General features: G+C 55.2%; 1 protein-coding gene and 1 long non-coding RNA gene across 5 annotated transcripts in view; one reads left to right on the top strand and one right to left on the bottom strand.

The window, feature by feature from the left end:
• The window catches only part of STARD10 (StAR related lipid transfer domain containing 10), a 27,370-nt gene extending 12,642 nt beyond the window's left edge, over positions 1–14,728 (bottom strand). The window contains exons 1-2 of one of the 2 annotated variants that reach the window (XM_025459124.3): positions 14,577–14,728; positions 10,261–10,571 (exon numbers count right to left, since the gene is read on the bottom strand). In XM_025459124.3, coding sequence (XP_025314909.1) covers positions 10,261–10,467 — 207 coding nt within the window. In that variant the 5' untranslated portion in view covers positions 10,468–10,571; positions 14,577–14,728. Of the gene's footprint in view, positions 1–10,260; positions 10,572–10,902; positions 11,039–14,576 lie in introns of those variants that run through there. The other variant, XM_025459125.3, reaches the window with a different exon arrangement.
• LOC112667457 (uncharacterized) lies at positions 14,690–20,292 on the top strand. Of its 3 annotated transcripts, XR_004807779.2 has the most exons (6): positions 14,693–14,978; positions 15,623–15,742; positions 16,041–16,124; positions 16,974–17,048; positions 18,167–18,280; positions 19,533–20,292. It is a non-coding gene; the product is annotated as an uncharacterized LOC112667457 (long non-coding RNA). The 3 variants fall into 3 exon arrangements; XR_003141144.3 differs by having other exon boundaries at positions 14,690–14,978; positions 15,623–16,124; XR_003141143.3 differs by lacking the exon at positions 16,041–16,124 and having other exon boundaries at positions 14,702–14,978; positions 19,533–20,291.

Genomic DNA, 20,292 nt, shown 5'->3' with positions numbered 1-20,292 from the left:
ATTGTACTGAGGTGCCAATTTATATTTAGTAAATTAGCAAAAATATAGAACACACCCACTGCTTGTGAGAATATATGGTAAAACAGTTTACACAGTTAGAGACAGCAAAAATTTGTTCCACTATTCTGAAAAACAATTTGGCAAATATTTTTAAAATCATAAAAATGCCTTTCAACTCAGTTCCTGGAACCCCAGGATCTCAGGAAAAAACACACAAAGAAGTTGTTACAATATTCACGACTATATTATTGCATTTGTAATTAGCAAAATATATTGAGAACCACTCAGAACACCACCCACAGCTGGGCCTGGTTGGGTTAAGCCACATCACCTGGAGGATGACTGCCCAGCTACTGAGAACTGTGGGCTCCCCCAGGGCAAGGCTGACTCTAAACTCTAAGAACCTAGCATAATGACAGGCAGGGAGCAGCTGCAGGAAATGTTTGTGAATTAATAATTCTGTAGCAATATTAGAAACTTTTACAGATGCACCGTTGCAACATTAAATGAACAATAGAGGATACAAATTTGTACCTGTGCCAAGGTTCTAAACTATGTATAAATTATCTACACCCTTGAATGAGTTGGGAGGAACCAAGGAAAAGTTTTACTCAGGAACTGAAGCTCTGGGTGGCTTATTTTTCACTTTGGATTCTTGATACAACACAGCTTGTACAAGACATAGAACCTATACTTTTCTCCCCTGAGTTGAAAGTATTGTACAGAATCCAGAGGTCTTTGTTCCCTGGACCCGGAAGCCTGGGCTGAGCTGAGCTGGGGCCTAAGGCTGCCCATGCTGAAGCCGATTTAGTCTGGAAATGCTCCGCATCACCTGATCATGCTGAGAGTGGAACCAGAGGGGACCCGGGCCCTTCTGCCCTCAGACTGCACAGGCAATGATGGGGGGCCGGCAGGGGAAGAGGGACGCCAGGAGGCAGCTACAGGACAGAGCACCTAAGTGGAGTCCTAAAGAATAAACGAGGAGCAGATGGCACTCAGATGAAAAGGAAGGTTAAGAGCTCCGGACAGAGATCCTGGCATGAGTTTGGGGACTGGAGACAGCCTGGACTGGCTGGAGGAAGGGGAGGGCTCAAGTGGTTCCACCAGGTAACCCGAGTGAACAAGGAGGACGGAGGGAGAAACTGGAGCTGTCCCTTGGGTACCTCAGACTCTTCATTCATTCATCCATTCAGCACATGTTAATGGTGTGTCAGGCTCTGTGCTAAGAGCTTTACAAATTCATTTAATTCCATCCTCTCAATTACCTGGGAGAAGGGAAGATTATATCCATTTGTAAATGGTGTACCAAAAAAGTAAAGGAACCGCAGTCCCGCCCAAGCCAGGCTCTGCTCTGTGAAGGACCCAAGGAATCCCAGGTGAGCAAGCACCTGGCCAGGTGAGGACAGTCCCTGGGGCTGGGGCTGTTGTGGCTGGCTGTGTCTGGAGTGAGGGAAGCTGGAAGTACACAGGCACGTGGGATGGGCCCAGTGCAGAGGCTCCTTCCCCCACCTTCTGGCTCAGTATTCCCACCTGCACAAGGAACAGACAAGCCCTGTGGCCCTCTCTGCTGAAGGGTAGGGTATGTGGCACCAAATACCTCCAAACCACTTCCCCAAGAGTGGGGCCCCCGTGAGACTGGGGAGGGAGGTGGGGGGGAGGTGCTGCTATGCCTTCCCTAGACCCAGCTCCTGAGTCTGCAGCTCTCCATTCAGGGCTGAGTGACTCAGTGCTGCTCTGCCTCCTTGCCCCTTCCCTGCCCCTGGTCTCCAGCAGCTTCCCTGGCCCCCACCACACCCCTCAGCCTCCAGACCAGCAGGTCCCAGTTCTGCAGCAGTCAGGAGCATCCTGCTCTGACATCGCTGAAGCTGAGCTCCTGGTCTGGAGCTCCTGGCCTGGGGAAGGCGGGAGAGCTGAGAGAGGCAGATGTAGATGGGCCTGGAGGAAGTGGGAGGGATAGGGGGTGACTAGGGAGACAAGACAAGGGCCAGGGCCGACACACAGACACCAAGACAAAGACAAATTGGATAAACACCTCCCAGGGCTTCAGAGACTGCCAGGGGCCTAATGCCCCTAAAGCACTCTCCCTAGGAAGCTCCAGACTGGGTCTTCAACAGCCTCCTGGGCATCACTCCCAGGCTCCCCCTCACCATGGTCACTACTGCCATATTTATCTACCCCAGGGCCCACTGCCCTCCACTTTCCTCCAGAGCTTGGACCCCAGGCATGGTTCTTGGACTCGTCCCTCACTCCCATCCCTGGGATTCTGCGTGGCCACAACCTTCCAACAGCTCCTCTTCTCCAACCCAAGGCAGGCCTTCTCATCCTTGCTTGGACCACTGCAGCCACATCTTTGTCTCTGGTCTCCTGGCTCCCAGGGCAGTGCACCCCTGCCGCTAGGGAGCTTTCTACCACCCAGAGCTGATGGTGGCACTGCCCAGCTGGAAAGTCCCTGCTGTTCTTTCTCTGCCTTTGGTCCAGATCCCAACTCCAAAATGTCCTCCTCACTCTGGCTCCGCCTCCACTCCTCATTCTCAGTCCACATTCCTGCCTCTGGGAGCCTAGAGCGTTGAGGGATTCACAGAGAACTGCTCAGCTTGCAGCCTGGCTCCTGCTGGGCTCCAAGGGCCCCACCCACAAGCCGCCCCCACCATGCTGTCAGCCTTGGGGTCTGCGGCCCCAGTTCTGTTGGAGGGCTGTCCTCATCTTCATCGGTCTCCCCACTAGGCCTCAGGAGCAGGGCCCAGGTCTGATCCACCTTCAGGTCTCCAGCACCCACACAGTGGCTGGTAACATGGGTGGGAGGCATGAAGAGAGGTTTGTTGACTGAATAAATCACTGGGACAGAGTGGGGGGGAAATGGAAGAAAAGGGACAAGTAGAGACATAAAAGGCAGAGGCAGTAGCCATCAGACACAAGAATAGAGAACACACCCCAAGAGGAGACTCTGCGACCCAGAGGTAGGCCCAGAGGGCAGGCCAGGAGGCCGGCTGGAGGCAGGGAGGGGAAAACTGGTGGAGCCAGCACTGAGCCCCGGGCTGGAGCCGCCAGGAGACAGCTGAGGAGACATAATTGGATCAGAAACAACCCTGCTGCAGTGAGGGGGCGTGACTCACACACACACAGGAACGCCAGACGCAGAAACACACAGTCCCACACTCAGGCACATGCGCGCATACATACGTACACGTACACACACCCAGGGCGACTTACTGACCCTCAGCAGGTATCTGCCCAGAGCTGTCACCGGGGCACTTGGGAGGAGGCTCACATCACACACACATCATCCTCAATCCAGCTCTACACACAGAAGATGCACACAGAGGCCAGATGAGCCCTATCACATCACCCTGTCCTCATAACACACAACCACCATCTGGCATCTTATTTAATTATCTGTTTGCTTCTGTTTTCTCTAGTCTCCTCCTCAGGATGTAAGCTCAGAACAGCAGGGTCTGATCTGTCTGATTTGCCACTAAATTCCTGGATAGAACACACTACTTGGCATATAGTATGTGCTCAATAAAAATGTGCTGAATGAATAAAAGTTGGAGCCACACAAGGGAACTCCATCCCCTCTGGCTGTCAGGCCTCTGCCTTCTTTAGTCCAGAATCAGGTCCCAAGTAATCTGGAAGGACCAAAGATTGGGGAGCAGGTGTCCAGATTATAGATGGGATCTTGGAGAGCCAGGAGCAAATGCAGGTTGTGGCTTGAAACCCAAAGGATGAGATTAAATGGCTCAGGACCACAGTACTTATCCCTTGCCCTGTGTGTGTGCTGCCAGGGCAGAGTGCCTGTACAGGCATTGTTCACCTGCCCAGGACAAAAGGACTCTAAAGACATCAGAGGTACCAAGTATCTGCCTTCCAGGAGCCCAGGCTGAAAGGCAGGGAGGCCAGTGTGTTAGGCTAAAGCCTCAGAGATTAGCTCCAGCTGCCCTGTGCCACCTACCCCACACTCTCTCATGACAGGTGAGAGGAGCCAGTATTTGGCATAGGATCCAGCACTAAGTCCGGGGCCTGCCACCTTCTTTCACCATCTGTGTTTCTGAAGGTCCAGGGTCCCAGAACATGGAGGGCAGCCCAAGCACATTGGAGGGGAAAAAGTGAAACCCCAAGAGGAGTAGGGGCCCCATCCAGCCTAATACCTGCTCTGAACAGCCTTCCTCCCAGCTGCTGGTGGTCAGAGGTGAAGGTAAAGGGTTGCGGCTGGAATAAGGTTTCTAGCCTGTCTTTTACTGTGGCAACCTGGTTGCCAGGCCTGTGGCCATTGGTCCCTCAGGAACAGGCTGGAGTGGCCCAATCAAGATCCCAGATCACCAAACACTGCCAGGCTTCTGGAGTCATTGTGCCCACAGCCCTGGCTCCAGGTGGCCCAGCCAGGCATGGAGAGCAGGAGAAGAAAGAAAACCCATCTGTCTCCAGGACTCCCTCCTTTCTCTCATCTCCTGAAACTTTAAAGACTCTCGGCTGGAAACTGAGCTGGGGCTCGTTAAAGTTTAAAAGCCAGAGCCTGGGGAGATGGGCGTGGACATACAGAGCCAGCCCGGGGACTGAGGGCTCTTCTGGCCCCTGGGGGACACCCACTTTCATCTCACTCACAAGGTTCCTCATCCCCAAGGCAGGCAGCAAGGGGGCTGCACATCCACACCATCTCACACCCCAGCCTGCACAACACATTGCAGAGGGTTATGCTAAAGCTGCCAAGTCCCATCCATTTATCCCTCCTAAAGCTTTCTGGATGCCTTCTCCACAGCCTCTGTTTTAGCAGGGGCCTCAGCATCTCTGTCCACACAAATACAGCATCCTTCTCCTACTTGCTTTACTGAAAACCCTCCCCTGGTACCTCAGGATGCACGTCCTAGGGCCTGAGTCCAGCTCTCTAATCACCTCCAACCACCCCCACACACCCCTCCGGAGTTCCAAGCTCCCTAGGAAACCACCTGCCAATCTCCTAATACACTGCTCTAGTTCCCCTTCGGGCCTCACACGGCTGCTCCTCTGTAGGGAATGCTCCCAATGCTATCGAACTTGTACATCTCATTCTCCACCCAATTTCAGAGGTATCACCTGAGCATTCCAGGAAGGCTTCCCTGGCCCCCAAGGCCAGTTCAGAGGCCCCTGCTGCGTCTCCATAGCTCCTGCAATAAGTGTCTGCCCAATCCCGAGGGACCTCCTTAAAAGCAGCACTGGGCCTTGATTCCCCTCTGTGTCCCTAACCTCTGCACAGGCCAGGCAGAGAGGCTATCAGTGAATGTTCACTGAATTGGCGAACAAATGAATGAAGTACCCAGACAGGCAGGTGGCACTACTATCCTCATCTGATACATGAGGAAGCTAAAGCCTCGCTGGTGGTAGCAACCTGCTCAGGGCCACGTGGCCGGGACTCTGGACCATGTGCTCTCTCTCCCATACTGCTTCAGCCTTGCCCAGACACCTCCTCCAGTTAAGACTCCCCTGAAGTTTCCAATCACCTCTGACCTTGCCCTTCTCTGAACTTCCCCCACCTGAAGATCCTGACCCTGGCTCTGGAGTCATGCTTTCCGGGAGCCTATTTGCTGAGGACAGCTCTGGAGCTCCTTCCTCCAGTGGCCCCCATGCCAAGTCAGAGCTAGAGCCAGCCAGGGCAGGTCCTCAGGTCCAAACCCTGGATTCAAGTGCCCCATCTAGAGAGCTCTCTGATGGCACAGAGTAGCCAGGCCTTTGCTTTCTTACTCTGTGTCCAGCAGTATAGACCCCTCTAATCATGGTCTAAGGCCCAAATGGCCTCTACAAACCACCTGCCCAGCAGTTTCCTGTAGAGATGGGGAAACTGAGCCCCAGATGGGCAGAGTCCCAGCCTGAACCTGAACTCACTGAGTCTAAAACCCTAAAACCAGATTAACCCACATTCTTGCCACCACAGATAAGACTGTCTCAGAAAGTTGAAGTGACCTCTAAGGTCACGCCGAGGACCTGGGCTCTTGCTTAGTTGGGTGCCCTCCCACAATGACACTGCACAGGGAGATTGAGGCAGGAGAGCGGGGTATGTTGGGAGCCATGGGGTCCTGAAGACAAAAGGGCCCAATGGTGCTTGTAAGCAAGCCCAAGAGAGCAGAGAGAGCTCAGCTTTGGAGACCCAAACATCTGAATTCTGATCCTGCACCTTAGCCCCCTCTGTTTTTCCCTTGCACAAGTGAGTTCCTGCTCTGAGCCTCAGTTTCCACATCTGTTCAATGGTGTTAATAAGACCCACACCACAACACAGCTGTGAAGACTCAATGGGAAGCCAGAAAGAAAACATCTGCGCCTGCCCCCATATTCTCCAAGACCCTCTTGAGTCTGTTAAGAGTGTTAAGACTGTTAAGAGAAGGGACCTTAGGGATCCATAAGATAATCCCACATTTTATACGGGGAGCTAATGAGGTACTTGGAACAGACTTGAAAGCTTGAAACCTGGGGTGGGGGTGGGGGTGCCTTGTGATGTGGGAGCAAGGGGACAGTGAGATAGGGAAGGGAGGGGCGGTGGAGCTTTCTCCAAAGCAGAAGGGGAGGAGCAGTAAGACAGGAAGTCAGAGAAGACAGGTCCCCACTGCCCAGCTTCCTGTAGCAAGAGGAACCTCAGGTTCTCAGCCACACTCCCCCAAGAGACCTCCCACCCCTGCTCTAGCCACCAAGCCCCTCAAGGCCCCGCCCCTGCTTCTGTGGTCTGCCTATGAACATCTGCCCCGTGTAATAGGCAGGGGTCACCTGGAATTGTCATTCCTCTCTTCACCAGGGTCATTCCTCTCTTCACCAGGGTCTGGAAACTTCTGAGGACAGGGCTAGGTCTCCTCTGGCTCTCACATGGCTAGCCAAGCACTATGCTCAGCAGGCTGCAACATCAGAGAGCCTGAGCACATGAGGATCCAGGGAAGGGCTTGGCAGGCCATGTCACGTCCTGCTTTCTGTCCCTTCATTCCTCATTTCTCTCCCATGGGCCCCAACACAGGTGTTGAGCTCAGAGGCTCCTATAGCCCATGACACAGACAGAGACACAGCCCAGAGAAAGGCAGGGCATACACAGAAGAGGATACCACCAGGACTGGGCCCGAGCTGGCCCTGATTAATTTTGCATTGCCCGCCCCCCCCCCCCCACCTCCCATTTTGTATTTCTCATATACCCAGACACTGGCCTGGGCATTGACAGACCTAGGTTTGCTTTCTGCCTTGGACCCAAGATCTGTGTTCAGCATGTGCCTCTGAGACAAGGCCTGCCCTCTCAGGACATGGTGTTAGCCTCCTCTCCAGGGCCCAAGGCACAATGCAGACCAGAGGCCAGGCCAGGCTGGAGGCCAGTTGGGAGGAAAAGGGCAGAGGTGGCCTCCAGCAGTCCCTTCCCTTTGTCTTGGCTCCAAATGCCCAGCTGAGAGCTCCAGAGGCTTGCAGGGTCCACTCAACACAGGCAGAGGGAGAAGATAAATCTAGGGGAAGGGAGATGAGAAGGAAACCAATCAGATAGACAGGCGGAACCCCACCCCCACCCTCACCCTGGGATCACGAGAACAAGGCATGCCCTGGGGGCAGGCTACTTTCCCAGCTCAGGGGGCAGGCCCACGACAGGTTGGGGCACGATGGGGTAAGGGGGCAAAAGATCAACAAACACCTGTGGTTGGGTCCCGGCCGCCTGGAGTGACCCAATCATCCCTGGGGACTCTGGCTTCAGAACTGCTGTGACCTTGGCAAGCCATTTCCCCTTTCTGGACCTCAGCTTTTTCATTTATCAAACAGGAATGGGACTATGAGAACACCACGTACTTCAAAGAGTCATTGATGGGGTCAAATGCTATGATCTTGACTAACTGTGAGCCCAAGCAGAGTGGGGCAGGTGCTCTGGAGCCAGGCTGGCCTGGGTCCTACTTCTGCCTCCACTGCTCTGTGATCTGACGCAAGTGACTCTTGGCCTCAGTTTCTTTGTAGCATGAAGACAAGTCTACTGCTGCCCAGGATTAGCCAGAGGGTAAATTTGCAGGTGGAGAGAGACACAGCCTCTGCTTGGCTCAGGGTAGGGGCTCCTACCAGAAAAGAGATTCACTGCATGGAACCTGGGAATCCTGGAACCTAAGGCTAAAGAGCCCAGAGACCTCTGCTCATTTCCCAGAGCCCCACTGGGCTGAGCTGAGGGAATCAGGAGTGGGCGGCTGGCCCCTTAGGATGTCCATAGCAAAGGCCCCAGCCTCCATCCCAGGCCCCAGCTCTGCTCACCTCCTGTCCCAAACTCTACCTCCATTGTGGGGAGCAGAACAGAGACAGGCTAGGAAGACTAGAAATCTGGGTTCCAAGTTGGCTCTTCTAAGACTTGGCTATGTGGCTCTGGGCTGGCCCCTGTCCTTCTCTGGGTCTCAGTGTCCTCACCTGCACCCCAGTTAAGAGGGAGTATGAAACAGGGATTGCAAAGGGCCTTTTGGCACCTCCAAACTCTTCTCAGTCTGAGAGGGAAGGAGGATCCAGGTCCTGGCTAGGGACCACAACATCCAGTTTTCCCAAGTCCCCTCCTCTCCCAAAGGCCATTTGACAGGTCTGAGCTGACCACAAGAGGGTCAGAACTGTGGCAGTCTGGCCCTAAGACCCACCAGCTCTGGTCCCAGACTGGGCTGGGTTTATTCATTAACCAAGCCAGATGGAGGAGGCAGCTCCGCCCTATTGACACAGAGGGTGGGAGTATACTGGACTTAGCTCAGACTTTCTGCTTCTGGACAACCTTACACCTTTCCCAGGTTACAGTCTGGAAAATAACCTTGTTCTTGCAACAACCTTGCTTACCTTTCAGTTTGTCCCTTCCTTCTTTCTATCCTTCATTCAATCAACATCCCTGCTATATCTGTGTTCGATGCTAGGGATGCAAAGAGGGGTAGGATCTATCTCTGCCCTAGAGAACACCAAGCTGGGACCCACTAGCTGCCCTCTGCTTCCCTGCTCCTCAGCCTCAGACATAGGCCAGGACCAAGGAAGCCCGTAGCGCTGGGCCCTCAGGCCTGGACAGAGTCCCAGACGGGGAGACACACATGGAAAGCCAGAGAGAAAGAGATAGACAGCTGGGATGCAGATAGAGACTCACAGCAAGGGAGAAGGGAAGGCAGAAAGTGTGAGCCAGAAGGCCATATGGGACAGACGGACAAAACTGTAAATGACGAGGATATAGTGCAGCAGAAAGACACGGGGTCAGAGAGGGAAAATCAGACATCTCCAGCCCTGGTGTGAAGTCAAGATGCCGGAGCTAAGTCTGAGAGCAGGTCCTGGGCAGAGGTGCCCTCTGAGTCCAGTGCCCTCCCCCGCACCCCCCAACAGAAATACACTTCTCCATGTGGAGGAGGAGGGCAGCAAAAAGACAGCAAGGGAAAGGCAAGGGAGGTGAAGGGCACAACCCTTTGCCAGGAGCCCATCGAAGGGAGACCTGCTCCCCTCAAAATGTGGCACTCATAGCAATGCCAGATGTGTTGGGGGCAGCCATTGAGGCCTCTAGACCAGAGTCCTCACCAGCCTCTGCCCCATCTAGTCCCCCAGGCAAGGTGGGCTCCTGGGGACCCATACCTTAAGCCCATCCTGTATGGGCAAAGAGGACAATCACAGGGCTGTGAGGAGTGGGGTTGTAGGTCCTGAGGGAGCAGATGTACCTGCCTCTGCCCTGCACCTGCTGGCCTCCCTTGGCCCCCTCCTCCCCAAGCCTGGCCCTGCATAAAGAAGAGACATCCAAGCCCTGACTTTCAGGCTCTGCCAACCACAGTCCTAAGTCCCTGCAGGAGACTCTGGGAGTAGCCAGGGAAGGAAGAAGGAAGAGCAGGGCATCAGGCAGGAAGGAATCAGGCCCCTGGCACCCAGGGCTGCAGAGTGTAGGGACAGAACCAGGAATTAGGGAAAGAAGGGCTCAGTTTCCCTGTCTGGGATAACAGCAGTCAGGGGCTGGTGAAGACTTGCAGGGGCAGAGCGTCCCAGAAAGAGCCAGCTCTCCTAGACAAGCCTGGCAGCAGCCCACCTCCCAGGAAGCAGGCGAGGGCATGAAGAAGCCTGGGCTGAGGGAGCCAGAGTGAGGCACACGCCCCTCTCCAGGCCTCAGTTGGCCCATCTGCGTGATGAGCGTTTGCCCCGCAAACCGCAAACCGTGCCTCCTCCTGGTCCCTGGCAGGAGACTCCTTCTGAGTCCAGGTGCACAACCAGGTGTCTGTGGCCCCAGCGAGGAGCAGGAGACTCCCTGACGGAAGCAGGAAGGGCACAGTGGAGGCTGCACGTGGGTCGGGGCAACCCTACCTTGATCTTGTGCAGGGTCCGATCCATCTCCACAGCCTGCACCCACACAGACACGCCGGCCTTGCTGTAGGTCAGATTCCAGCCCTCCTCGGCCTCACACTCTGACCGGAAGCTGCGGAAGTCCTGATCGTCGGGCACCTGGACGCTGTCGCGGCCCAGGACTGGCCGAGGCCCCTGGGGCTCTGTTGAGGCGGCGGACTTCTCCATGGGGAGGCCCAGGGCCCTGGTCCCGGTCCGGCTCTCCTGGGTCCTCCGCGGAGGCTCCGGCAACGTCGACGCGGCTGCAGATGCTGACGCCACCTCCCTGGGACCTGCAGGACCGGTTTGAGGACGAGAGTCAGTGCGCTGGGGGCGCGGGTGGGGCGGTCCGGGGTCCTGCGCGGATGGAGAGTTCCAGGCGGGCAGAGACGGGCCCCCTGGCGAGCGCGCACTAGCACAGGGCAGCGGCGGGGCACCCCCGGGAGCGACCCCGGACCCCCCCTGGGGCCGCAGCGGGGTTCCGCCAGAGCTCTCGGGGACCCAGCGGAGACCAGGACCCCAGGCGACCCGCGGGCCGGCGCGAGCGGCTCAACTAACTCGGCAGCGGCGCCAGCGCGGGGTGCGCGCGGGGCGGGGGCGGGGGGCGCCCCGCCGGACGCTCACCTGTGCCCGCAGCTGCGCCGGGGCCCGCCGGGGCCGGGGGTGCGAGCGCCGCCGCCGCCGCCGCCGCCGCTGCCCAGGCGACCGGGGCCGCGCGGGGGCTCCGGGGGGAGGAGCAGTGGGTCCCGCCGCCGGGCCCCGCCCCGGGCCCCCCCGCCCCGCGCGCCCCCTCCCTTCTCCCCCCTCCCTTCTCCCTCCCTCGGGGCTAGGCTCGGGGCTCGGGGGCTCCGCTCCCCGGGGCTTGGTATTTTCCAGGCTGCGGAGGTGCAGCTGACGGAGCTCGGAGCCCCGCCCCGCCCCGCCCCGCAGGGTCCTAGCGCCCGCCCCCGCCCGCCCCGGGAGGGGTCTTGGCCTGGGGAGCGCTGGTCCTCAACCCGCGGTTGGGGTCGGCGCCGAAACGGGCCAAGTGAGGGTGGACTTTGGGAGGAGGGGCCCTGAGGTGTTTGAGGAGGGATTCTGGAAGTTAGTTGTGAGCCCCTTCTCTCCATCCCCCCTCCCATACTCACAGCTATACACCCCTGCAACAACCTACTTACACACGGGCACGCTTTCCCTAGACATCCCAGAGACGCCCCCGCACGGCACTCCAGAGACCCAAACAGGGGTACACACCCCCGCCACAATCAAAAGCAACTCAGAGATGCCGAAGCTCGCATCCCCCACCAACCACGAGGCACGTCAAGCCTACACACTTCTAACCCAGTTCCCAGTGAGGTTCGCAAACCGGGCGGAAGTTGATAGAACCCACTAGCCTCAAGGTTCACAGACTGACTAGACTTGGGCAACATCTCTCCAGTCACTCGAGGCTGGGAGCTTTAACCAGGACCCCCTCCAGCCCAGGACACTGACCATTGTCTGCCACCACCTGTCCTGAGCACCCAAGCACCTGTCCACACACCTCCCATGGACTAGACTAGGTTTTCAAGAGCCTCTGTCCCTCCGCTGGCAGAGCCGGCCAGAGCTCCAAAGCCGCGGTACGGGGGTGGGGGTGGGGTGGGGGGTGGAAGGAGATACCTCCACCAGCACTCTAGCCACCCCCTCCAGCCTGGGAGGCTGACATCTGGCCCCTGGGTCCTAGTGCCAGCTCTGCCTGAAGCTACTTTTAGAGAACTGAGGTCAATGGTTCAACTTCTCTGAAGCCGGGCCAGAATGAGTGTGGCAGATGGCCCAAGGCTGAGCGTTCACTCACACCAGCAAGTGGCCCTTGACCACAGAGGGGCAGGGGGGCCCATGGGAGCTCACATAGATAGGCAGCTAACTTGCCCAGTGTCACACAGTGAGTACATGGCCATCCTATACAGTACCCAGGTTTCAGCCTCCTCCCACCCCAGGGTTCCTTTCTCTGCTCTGCTCCATCCTCTCTGGGCCTTAGCGTCCCATCTGTAGAATGAAGGAATCAGAATGTATAACCTCCTAGGCTCACCATCCTAGAGCTCTGGGATGGAATCGCTTTCCTTAAAGGTGCTGGAGAAAGATGAGGAGTTGTCATAGTGGGTTCACAGATAGAAGTGTTTCTTCCTATTAGTGGTTATTGCTCCAAGCACTTTGTGAATCAGGCCCAATTTTACAAGCAAATGGGGCTGAGCATGGAGCCATGATGGCAGGTGACCTCAAGGGATATTCTGCAAAGTAAATCCTGTAAACTGAGTTGCAGGTCCCCATGAGGTGTGATCACCTTAGATCCCCAGTATGTGGGTAGCATAGTCAGATAATTACTCCCACCCCTTCTAATCCAAATTCTTTAAATGTGTGGGACTGAGTGGCAGGGGAGCTGGCTCTGAGCTCAGAAGGCCAGGGCTACGGTTCTCAGCTATGTAACTCCTCTGTATACACCCCAGCTCTACGCAGGTCACTGCCCCTCCCCCGGCCCCAGTGGTTTTATCTGACAGCCTCACACCCAGGCTGGTGGGAGACCCAAAGAAGAGTCCACAGAGCCGCCTTTGTGAACTGTAACCTCCGGGATCTATCATAAAGAAAAGAGATGGGAACACCAGCCTGGTGGATCCTGCCTTCCTAGGGCCCCAATAACATTTCAGCAGACAGCAGGCACCAGGGCGGGCCGTAAACCTTTCATGCCCATCCCCCAGTCCAGGGGTGGCAGCAGCAAGGGCAAACGGGCAGCTGCCAGTCAGAGAGACATAAACTCAGGGAGGTACAGATGGCAGAAACCAAGTAGATTAACTAAGAATGAATCTTTGGGTCTTGAGTCAGAAGAAGAACGTGGCCTACTACCCCTACTTGGATGGCTAGGCCTGGCTAACTAGTCAGTGGATGGGCAGGATCACCCATCATTTGCCCTTGCAATTCCTCCCTTATGCCCCCCAAAATTCAGGCATCTTTGGCTCAGGGGTTTATGACAGCCTCCCAAACATGACTGCCAAATACCCCTTAGCCAGAGAGGACGGCCCTGTCTGCCTAAGGGCAGAACAGTGAGCCCAAGAGGGCTGGGAGAGGGTACCTAGGGGAAGAGTCTGGAGAGGAGTTCTAGAACTTGGCCACCCCAGCTTCCCATAGCCTGAGAGTGTGAAGGGCCTGTGGACCTGGGGTCCAATCCAAGCTACACTATTTCCTAACTGTGTGACCAGGGGCAGGTGACAGGTCCTCTCTAATCCAGTTTCTTCATCTGAAAGAAAAAAACCTACTCTCTGAGAATTATTGCAATGAAAAGAGTTGTACATGTAGCAGTTTCACCCCCAAATAACCAAAAATGCAACTGGGAGGGGAGGTAGAGAGATATACTGTCCAAAAATGGCATGTTTCCAACAAAAAAGTGTTAACATCTTGATATGATGGTGGTTAAGATTCTCATGAAAGATTAAACAGTAGTAAAGGTTGGCAAGGCATCTCCTGCTCTGCCACTTGCAGCCCTCTATCCCAGCCCTAGGGCCCTCTCCACCAGAAGTGGACTGAGGTATTTCTTTGGGCCCCCAGGGCACAGCCCAGGTCTGTCTCTTGTCTGGATCCCAACCCCCAGGATGGGGTATCACTGAGCAGGAGTCAGAGTGGGTGTGGAAGGCAGGAGCTTGTATGAGGAGAAGGTGCTTAGCAAACTGAGAGGTGTCATGGGAACATGAGGAATCATTAGCTCAGGCACTGGGCAAGTGCTGGGGTTTACACATGCCCCTCCCAGAGAGAACAGCTGAGGCCCTGAGAGGCACAGGGACACCCCCGAGTCACAAAGAAGTCAGAACTCCTATGGGGACCTCTAGGACCTCAGGACTATGATTCCTGGAATGGGAGCAGTGGGTTATTCGGAGATTCACACTGGACTTTGCTCACCGCTCTCTGACAGTAATTGGAACAGGGGTCAGTGACCATGACCTGGTCCCTAACACTCCCCTCAAATTCCCTCACTGTGTCCCCATCAGAAATAAAGATCCTCAGACTAATGTCATCTGTCCGCAGCCCCTCACTGTACAGACAGGGAAACAAAGGCCCAGCTAGCAGGGACAAAGCAGAGATAAGAACCTAGGTCTCCCTTCTCTTAACCCAAGGCTTCATCCCTACTCCCCATTATATGCCACCCCTGTCATTCCCCTGAGGGTGATATTGGCAACAGTCACCATTCTCTCTGTTTTAACATTCAACCTCTGCCTAGCCCTCCACCCTCCCCAGTTTCCTGGACAATGAGGGACCCCCAAGTCTTGACTTGCTCATGGGTGCTCCCTCCTACTCACCATCTAGTCAGACAGACAGACGGATGGCTGCCCCGATCTCCCCTCTGGGAAATGAGGAGAAGGCCCCCCCTGGCCCCTTCTCCCCCCACCCCCTCCTTAGGGGTAACCTGGCCTGCCAGTTTGGTGGAGAAATTCTCAGGTTGCCCAGGGCAACGAGGGAGTGTCCTGGGGGCACTGTTCTAGAAGACTGGCCAGTGACCTGTGTGATGTCACCAGGAAGCAGCTGAGTAGAGAGGTGGTTCCAGAGGCCCCTCTGGAAGGGCCCAGGACAGAGCGCTCTGAGGGCCCCAGGGCTGGCTCCGCCTTAAGAGGGAACCTCCTTTACAGTAGTCTCTCAGCAGGTGGCAATAGGCAATAGGCATACTAGTCCCACCTGGAGCCGGATCTAAGTGTTTGCCCAGGGTGGGTCTCTACCCCTGCTGGGCCTCACTAAGCAAACAGCCCAAACAAACCCTGCCCTGAGGAAGCAGCTGGAGCCTGAGGGAGTCACAGAGAGCTTACTGGCAATCACCCACATCCTGGCTTCTCCTGGTGACACTGTCATAGCCACATACCATCACACCAGTGTCCTGTCACAGTCCCACACAAGCACACGGCATCTCAGTCTCCTGCTTGGCCAGCCCGGCACAGAGACACACCCTGGGGCCCACCAGGTCACCCAGAGCACCGAAGTAGAGTTGCCAGATAAAACACAGGACACCTAGTGAAATCTGATTTCCAGATTAGCAAAGAATCATTTTTAGCATAAGTATGCCCCCAATATTTGCGTCATCTGGCAACCTGTGACCTGAGGCCCTGCCACAACCACAGCCTAAAGCCTCGAAGCTCTGCCCAGTGGCACATTAGTCCTCCCCAGACCTCAGTCCCTGGCCTGCCTAGGGATGCACGGACAGCACCCAGGGAGTCACAGTGGTTACATGTGCATGCATGTGTGCTCACACACACACACACACACACACACACACACACACAGCCTCTCTGTGAAGAGGCGCTGGGCCAGAGTAAGAATCCTCCACACTCATTTTATTTGACTTTTATAACTTTAGGTAGAAGGCCAGACTGGGACCATGAGCTCCATTTGACAGATGAAGAAAATAAGGCTCAGCAAGAAACAGAAGCCATCCTTGGTGTCCTTGCGGAGGTCCCCTGGGTGTGGGACAGAAGGGGTGTGTTATGTTATACATGGGCCAGGCTATGTCCCTGGACAGGTCCCAGTTCCCCAGGCAGGCCTATCAGAAGAGCCTCCCCACTCAGGAAAAGTCATAACCCCTTCCCACCATCCAAAGGGTGATCCTAAGGGCTCCCCAGAGGCCCTCTAGTCCCAGGAGGTAGAAACTATCCGGAGTCAGGATGCTGAGGGCCCAGCTTTCAGATCAAAAAATAAGAAGAAACCAAAAGAAGGAGGTTGTGTGGGCTGCCAGGAAAGGGGCTCTTGTCCCAGTGCTGGATTCCTTACCTTGGTAGAAGGGCCAGACAACTTTGTTCTTCCTGAAGACACACAAGGGCGCCTCTACCCCCACTGCTGTGGGCCTGAGCGCAGAGCCTCAGGTAGGGCCTGGGGTCAGACAGATGGATCAGGAGCCTCTGGCAGGAAATTCCAGGGCATTTGGAAGGCTGCATTGACCCAGCAATCGAACTGGGTTCCTGCAGGCGGCAGTGCCCAATTGACATCTTCAGGAAGGGGACTCAGTGTGCAGAGGTGGGCACAGCCATCTGGGTCTAGGGCCCTCCCATAGAGGGTATCCCCAGGGTTCTACTCCAGACTCTACCTACCCGGGGCACCTTTGTAGGCCTGTTATCCTGTCAAAGTGGTTATAGCACACAATTCCCCATCCCCGACAGGCTGAGGCAGGACCGGGGCTCTGTATATTGTGAAGTCCTACGTGGTGTGGGGGTATGATTGGGCTCCTCCTTCCCCCAAGCCTGGGGGTACCCTGGGCAGCAAGACCCCACAGGTCCAGAGGGCAGCTCCCAGAGCACTAGGTGCAGGGACTGGAGGGTGAGGAGGGAGGATGGGAGAGGAAGCAGGGCAGATGCTGTGACATATCTGCTCAGCAGTCTGGCATGATGGCTTAGAGCTTGAGCCAGGGAGCCAGGGAGCCAGGCTGTCTGGCTTAAAACCTTTTTACTGTGCAACAGAGAACAAGTTACTGAACCCCTCTGCATCTCAGTTCTCCTATTTCTAAAATGGGTGGATTAGTAGGGTCTCCATCATTGCAATGGAGATGAAGTGAGTTCATGCATGTGGCGTTCTTAGCACAGTGCCTGGCAAGCAATGAGTGTTCAATAAGTGCCACAGCTCCTGAGCCCCCTTCCACCTTCCCCTGAGGTCTGACATCTCTCCCCAAGGCATGACCTCTTTCCTGCATCTTTGTTCCTTTGTTCCTTGACCTGAAGGCCCCTCTCTTCTGACATGAGGAAAAGAAGCTGCCTGGGTTCATCTGGAGCCTGGGGGTTGGGAATGAAGCAGAGGTGAGCACTATGACAATTTGTCTCCCATCTTCACTCCCATCCCGAAACAGCTGGCAAAGGCCTGGATTGGTCTCCTTTGGGAGGCCTTTGCTCAATGACATTAGCTCCTTGCATCCACAGATCCGCCTCTGCAGTGTCTGATAGCTATACACTAGGACAGCAGCAGGACATGGGGACCCTGGCTATGACCAGGCAGCAGGCCGGACAGAACCGAGATGTCCACACTCCAAGGGCTGGTTCTCAGGACCACAGGAAGGGCTGATGTGGGGAAGGCCACCTCCACCCTGCCACTCCCCAATCAACTAGGAACTCTGTCTGGGAATGGGGCTGAAGGGTCTGTCTTGGCTTGTGGTTCATTCTGGGGTCAAAATCCATAGGTAGAACAGGCCTTGGATAGGCTCTGCTTTCATGGGGCATGTGTTAGAAAACTTGGAGCTGGTGTGTCAAGAATATGTAGATTATGATCTGCTGAATGAGGAGGCATGAGCCACCCACACAGGGTTGCCTGGTAGCTCCCTCGGGATCTGAATTCCCACTCTGGGAAAGTGAAAACCCTGGGCCCCTTTTGATTGAAGGCATGGTTTCAATATACTCATACAAAGGAAGTTGGGTCACAAGATTTACTTTCAGATCCCAGAAAGGGCCCAGTGAGCCAGGGAAAGGGCAATCCTCCATCCTTTTTTTGGCAAGCAGGAGACAGAGAGCAGGCTAGCAAGAACCTATTACTTATAAGGTGGTCAGGGTTGAGGTCACTAGGTTATTCATGGGCTCGACTCTGAGTGGTCATTTTAAATGACCAGGAAGAGCAAAGCAGGAATTTGTGGTGGGAATCCTAAGTTGAGGTCCTCATCTAAACGTCCAGACCCTGGGTGTGAGCAGGGCTGTCGTACAGTAAAATGCCTAAGCAGCAACTTAAAATGTCTATTTTCTCATTACAGGGTAAGGCTGTGCAGGCAGCTGCTGCCAGCCACTGCCCCCCACCCTGGGTCCCTGGGGCCCTGGGTCAGCGGGCATCTCCACGGTGCTCCCCTGGGGGAGGTTGCCTCCTTCAGCACCTTCTAAATTTAGGGCTGGGTTCTGTGACTCATTCCTGAATCTGCTTTGCTCCCCTCCTCCAGGAGTGTGCTCCCATGGTATTTTTATCCTCTGCTGCCTCAGACTGATGAAAACGGCCCTAGAATCCTGCAGCAGCCACCACACCAAGAAGAGCTTCCCCGGCACACCTGCCCCAGGTCAGCCCTGGGCTTGTCTCTGACCAGGTCCTCTACTCTGCCTCCCCTTCCCTCTCCAGGCACCCACCTCCACCCTGACGCTCCCCAACCAGAGCCCACCCAGGTGGCAGTGTTGGGGCTGGTCCAGCAGGGCTGAGGGGGCATTGGGAGGGAGAGATGGAGCCAAGCTCTACCAGCTCCAAATTGATTGCCAGCCAGAGCCCTGATCTAATAATATCAGGAGACCTGAGTTCTGGTCCAGACTCACTCCTACCTTACTGTGGGGCTTTTGGTGAGTTCTTGGCCTCTCTGGGTTTTTCTTTCCTCCTCTCTAAATAAGGGGTTTGAAGGAGACCTCCACTGTGGAGCCTTGGGCCAGAGTTGAAATGACCACTGGATCAGGCCTCTATCATCTAACAGGCTGGGCTGGGGGCAGGGTACCTGATGTCAGGCCTGCCCAGGCCCCTCCTAGGCCTCCAGTTCTTGCTTTGATCAAGGGAAACACAGGTCAAGCCCCTGCCAGTCAGGGAGGAAAGGTTGTGCAAGACCCCAAACTCTGAAGGAGTTAAGAGTGTGGGGTTTGGTTCTGGTCTGACTGTCCAGGGCTGTATGTAATGTGTAGCTTTGAGCAAGAATCACCTTAACTCTGGATCCTGGGTTGTAGGGAAGGGAATCATGTTGTATGTGGAGGTGTAAACACTCTTTGAGGCTCTTGTTCACGGCCAGGTTCTCAGTGCCAGAGGAGGAAATGGGGATGTGGGTCCCCATCGTCCCCCGACCCCCTCCAGAACCACAGGCTCCCAGGGCATGAAGGGGAAGTATCTTGGAGATGAGCAGACCCAGGGCTGCAGCTTCTCTCCTCCTGCCTGGCTCTCAACCTGCACTTATGAGTAACAACAGTGGCTAATGTTTACTGAGCGTGTGCCATGTGCCTGGTGGTGTTCTATATGCTAAACAGCTTATAGCTCATTTAATTCATAGTTACACCCTGGATAAGTCTTACTACTGCCACTTTACAGACAACTTGAGGCTCAGAGGTTATGACTCACCCAGGGTAACAGTCACTTTGAAGACTGATTAAAAGCCAGGTCTGACTGCAATCCTGGCTTCTGTTTGCTACCCCAAGGTAGTTGTTCTCAGAGTATACATTAGACACTCAATAAATGTTTGATGAAGACGTTTGCTCACTGCAGTGTAATGGAAAGATCCCTATCCTAGTTCAGTTCTACCTCAACTCCTTGTGTGTCCTTAACAGAGTCCTTTTCTCCTTTAGCCTGTTGCCCCTGCTGAAAACAGATAAGTGTTAAAGTAAGTTCTCTCCCAGAGAACTAGATTCTTGAAAGTGAGAAGAATCTTGGATGTCTAGTTCTACAAACATTTGCCTTTCATGGCTCACCTGAGAAGGCTCCGTCTGCAAAACTGAGTTTCCCAGGCCCTCCATGCACCTATCCCCAGAACCTCTAAGAGCAAGCACTGCAGAGAGAAACAGCTGGGAAGAGCCCAGCTCCACCCCTACAAGGGACAGAGAAACGTTCACTTCTCTGTGTGGGCAGCTGCCTGATGCTGGTGGGTGGGATGCTATGCCTGGGGTACCACTTGGCTGCTCACCTGGCAGGGACAGTGGCTCCTACAGCCTCAACTCAGTGAGCATCACTCCCTCTCCTCATCATCCAGCCAGTCCAGCTGCCACTGGCCCCAGCTGGTCACCCAAATGTCCAATTCCTGCAAGGCTCTGAAACGAAGCCCCAGGTCCTCCCACTCCTCCCCATCCAGAGTCTAGCCCCTTAGCACTACCCCCCTCACCTGTCACACTCTATTATGCTAGGACTCTGGCTGTGTGACTTTCTCTGACCTGTTGTCCCATTTGTAAAAACCCTGCAGTGAAATTAGTAGAATGTCATTACACCAAAACACCCACAAAACCCACCACCCTGCTACGAGGATCAAAATAAGGGAGGTGATGAAGGGGTCTGTGCTTGATAAACCATAATAAAAAGGACAACAGAAAGAACGCAAAACCTTTAGGCGACCCC

This window comes from Canis lupus, chromosome 21, assembly GCF_003254725.2.
Source record: "Canis lupus dingo isolate Sandy chromosome 21, ASM325472v2, whole genome shotgun sequence".
Classification (NCBI taxonomy): Eukaryota; Metazoa; Chordata; class Mammalia; order Carnivora; family Canidae; genus Canis; species Canis lupus.
The sequence above is the reverse complement of the archived record's forward strand: the minus strand, read 5'-3'. Positions and strand labels throughout refer to the sequence as shown.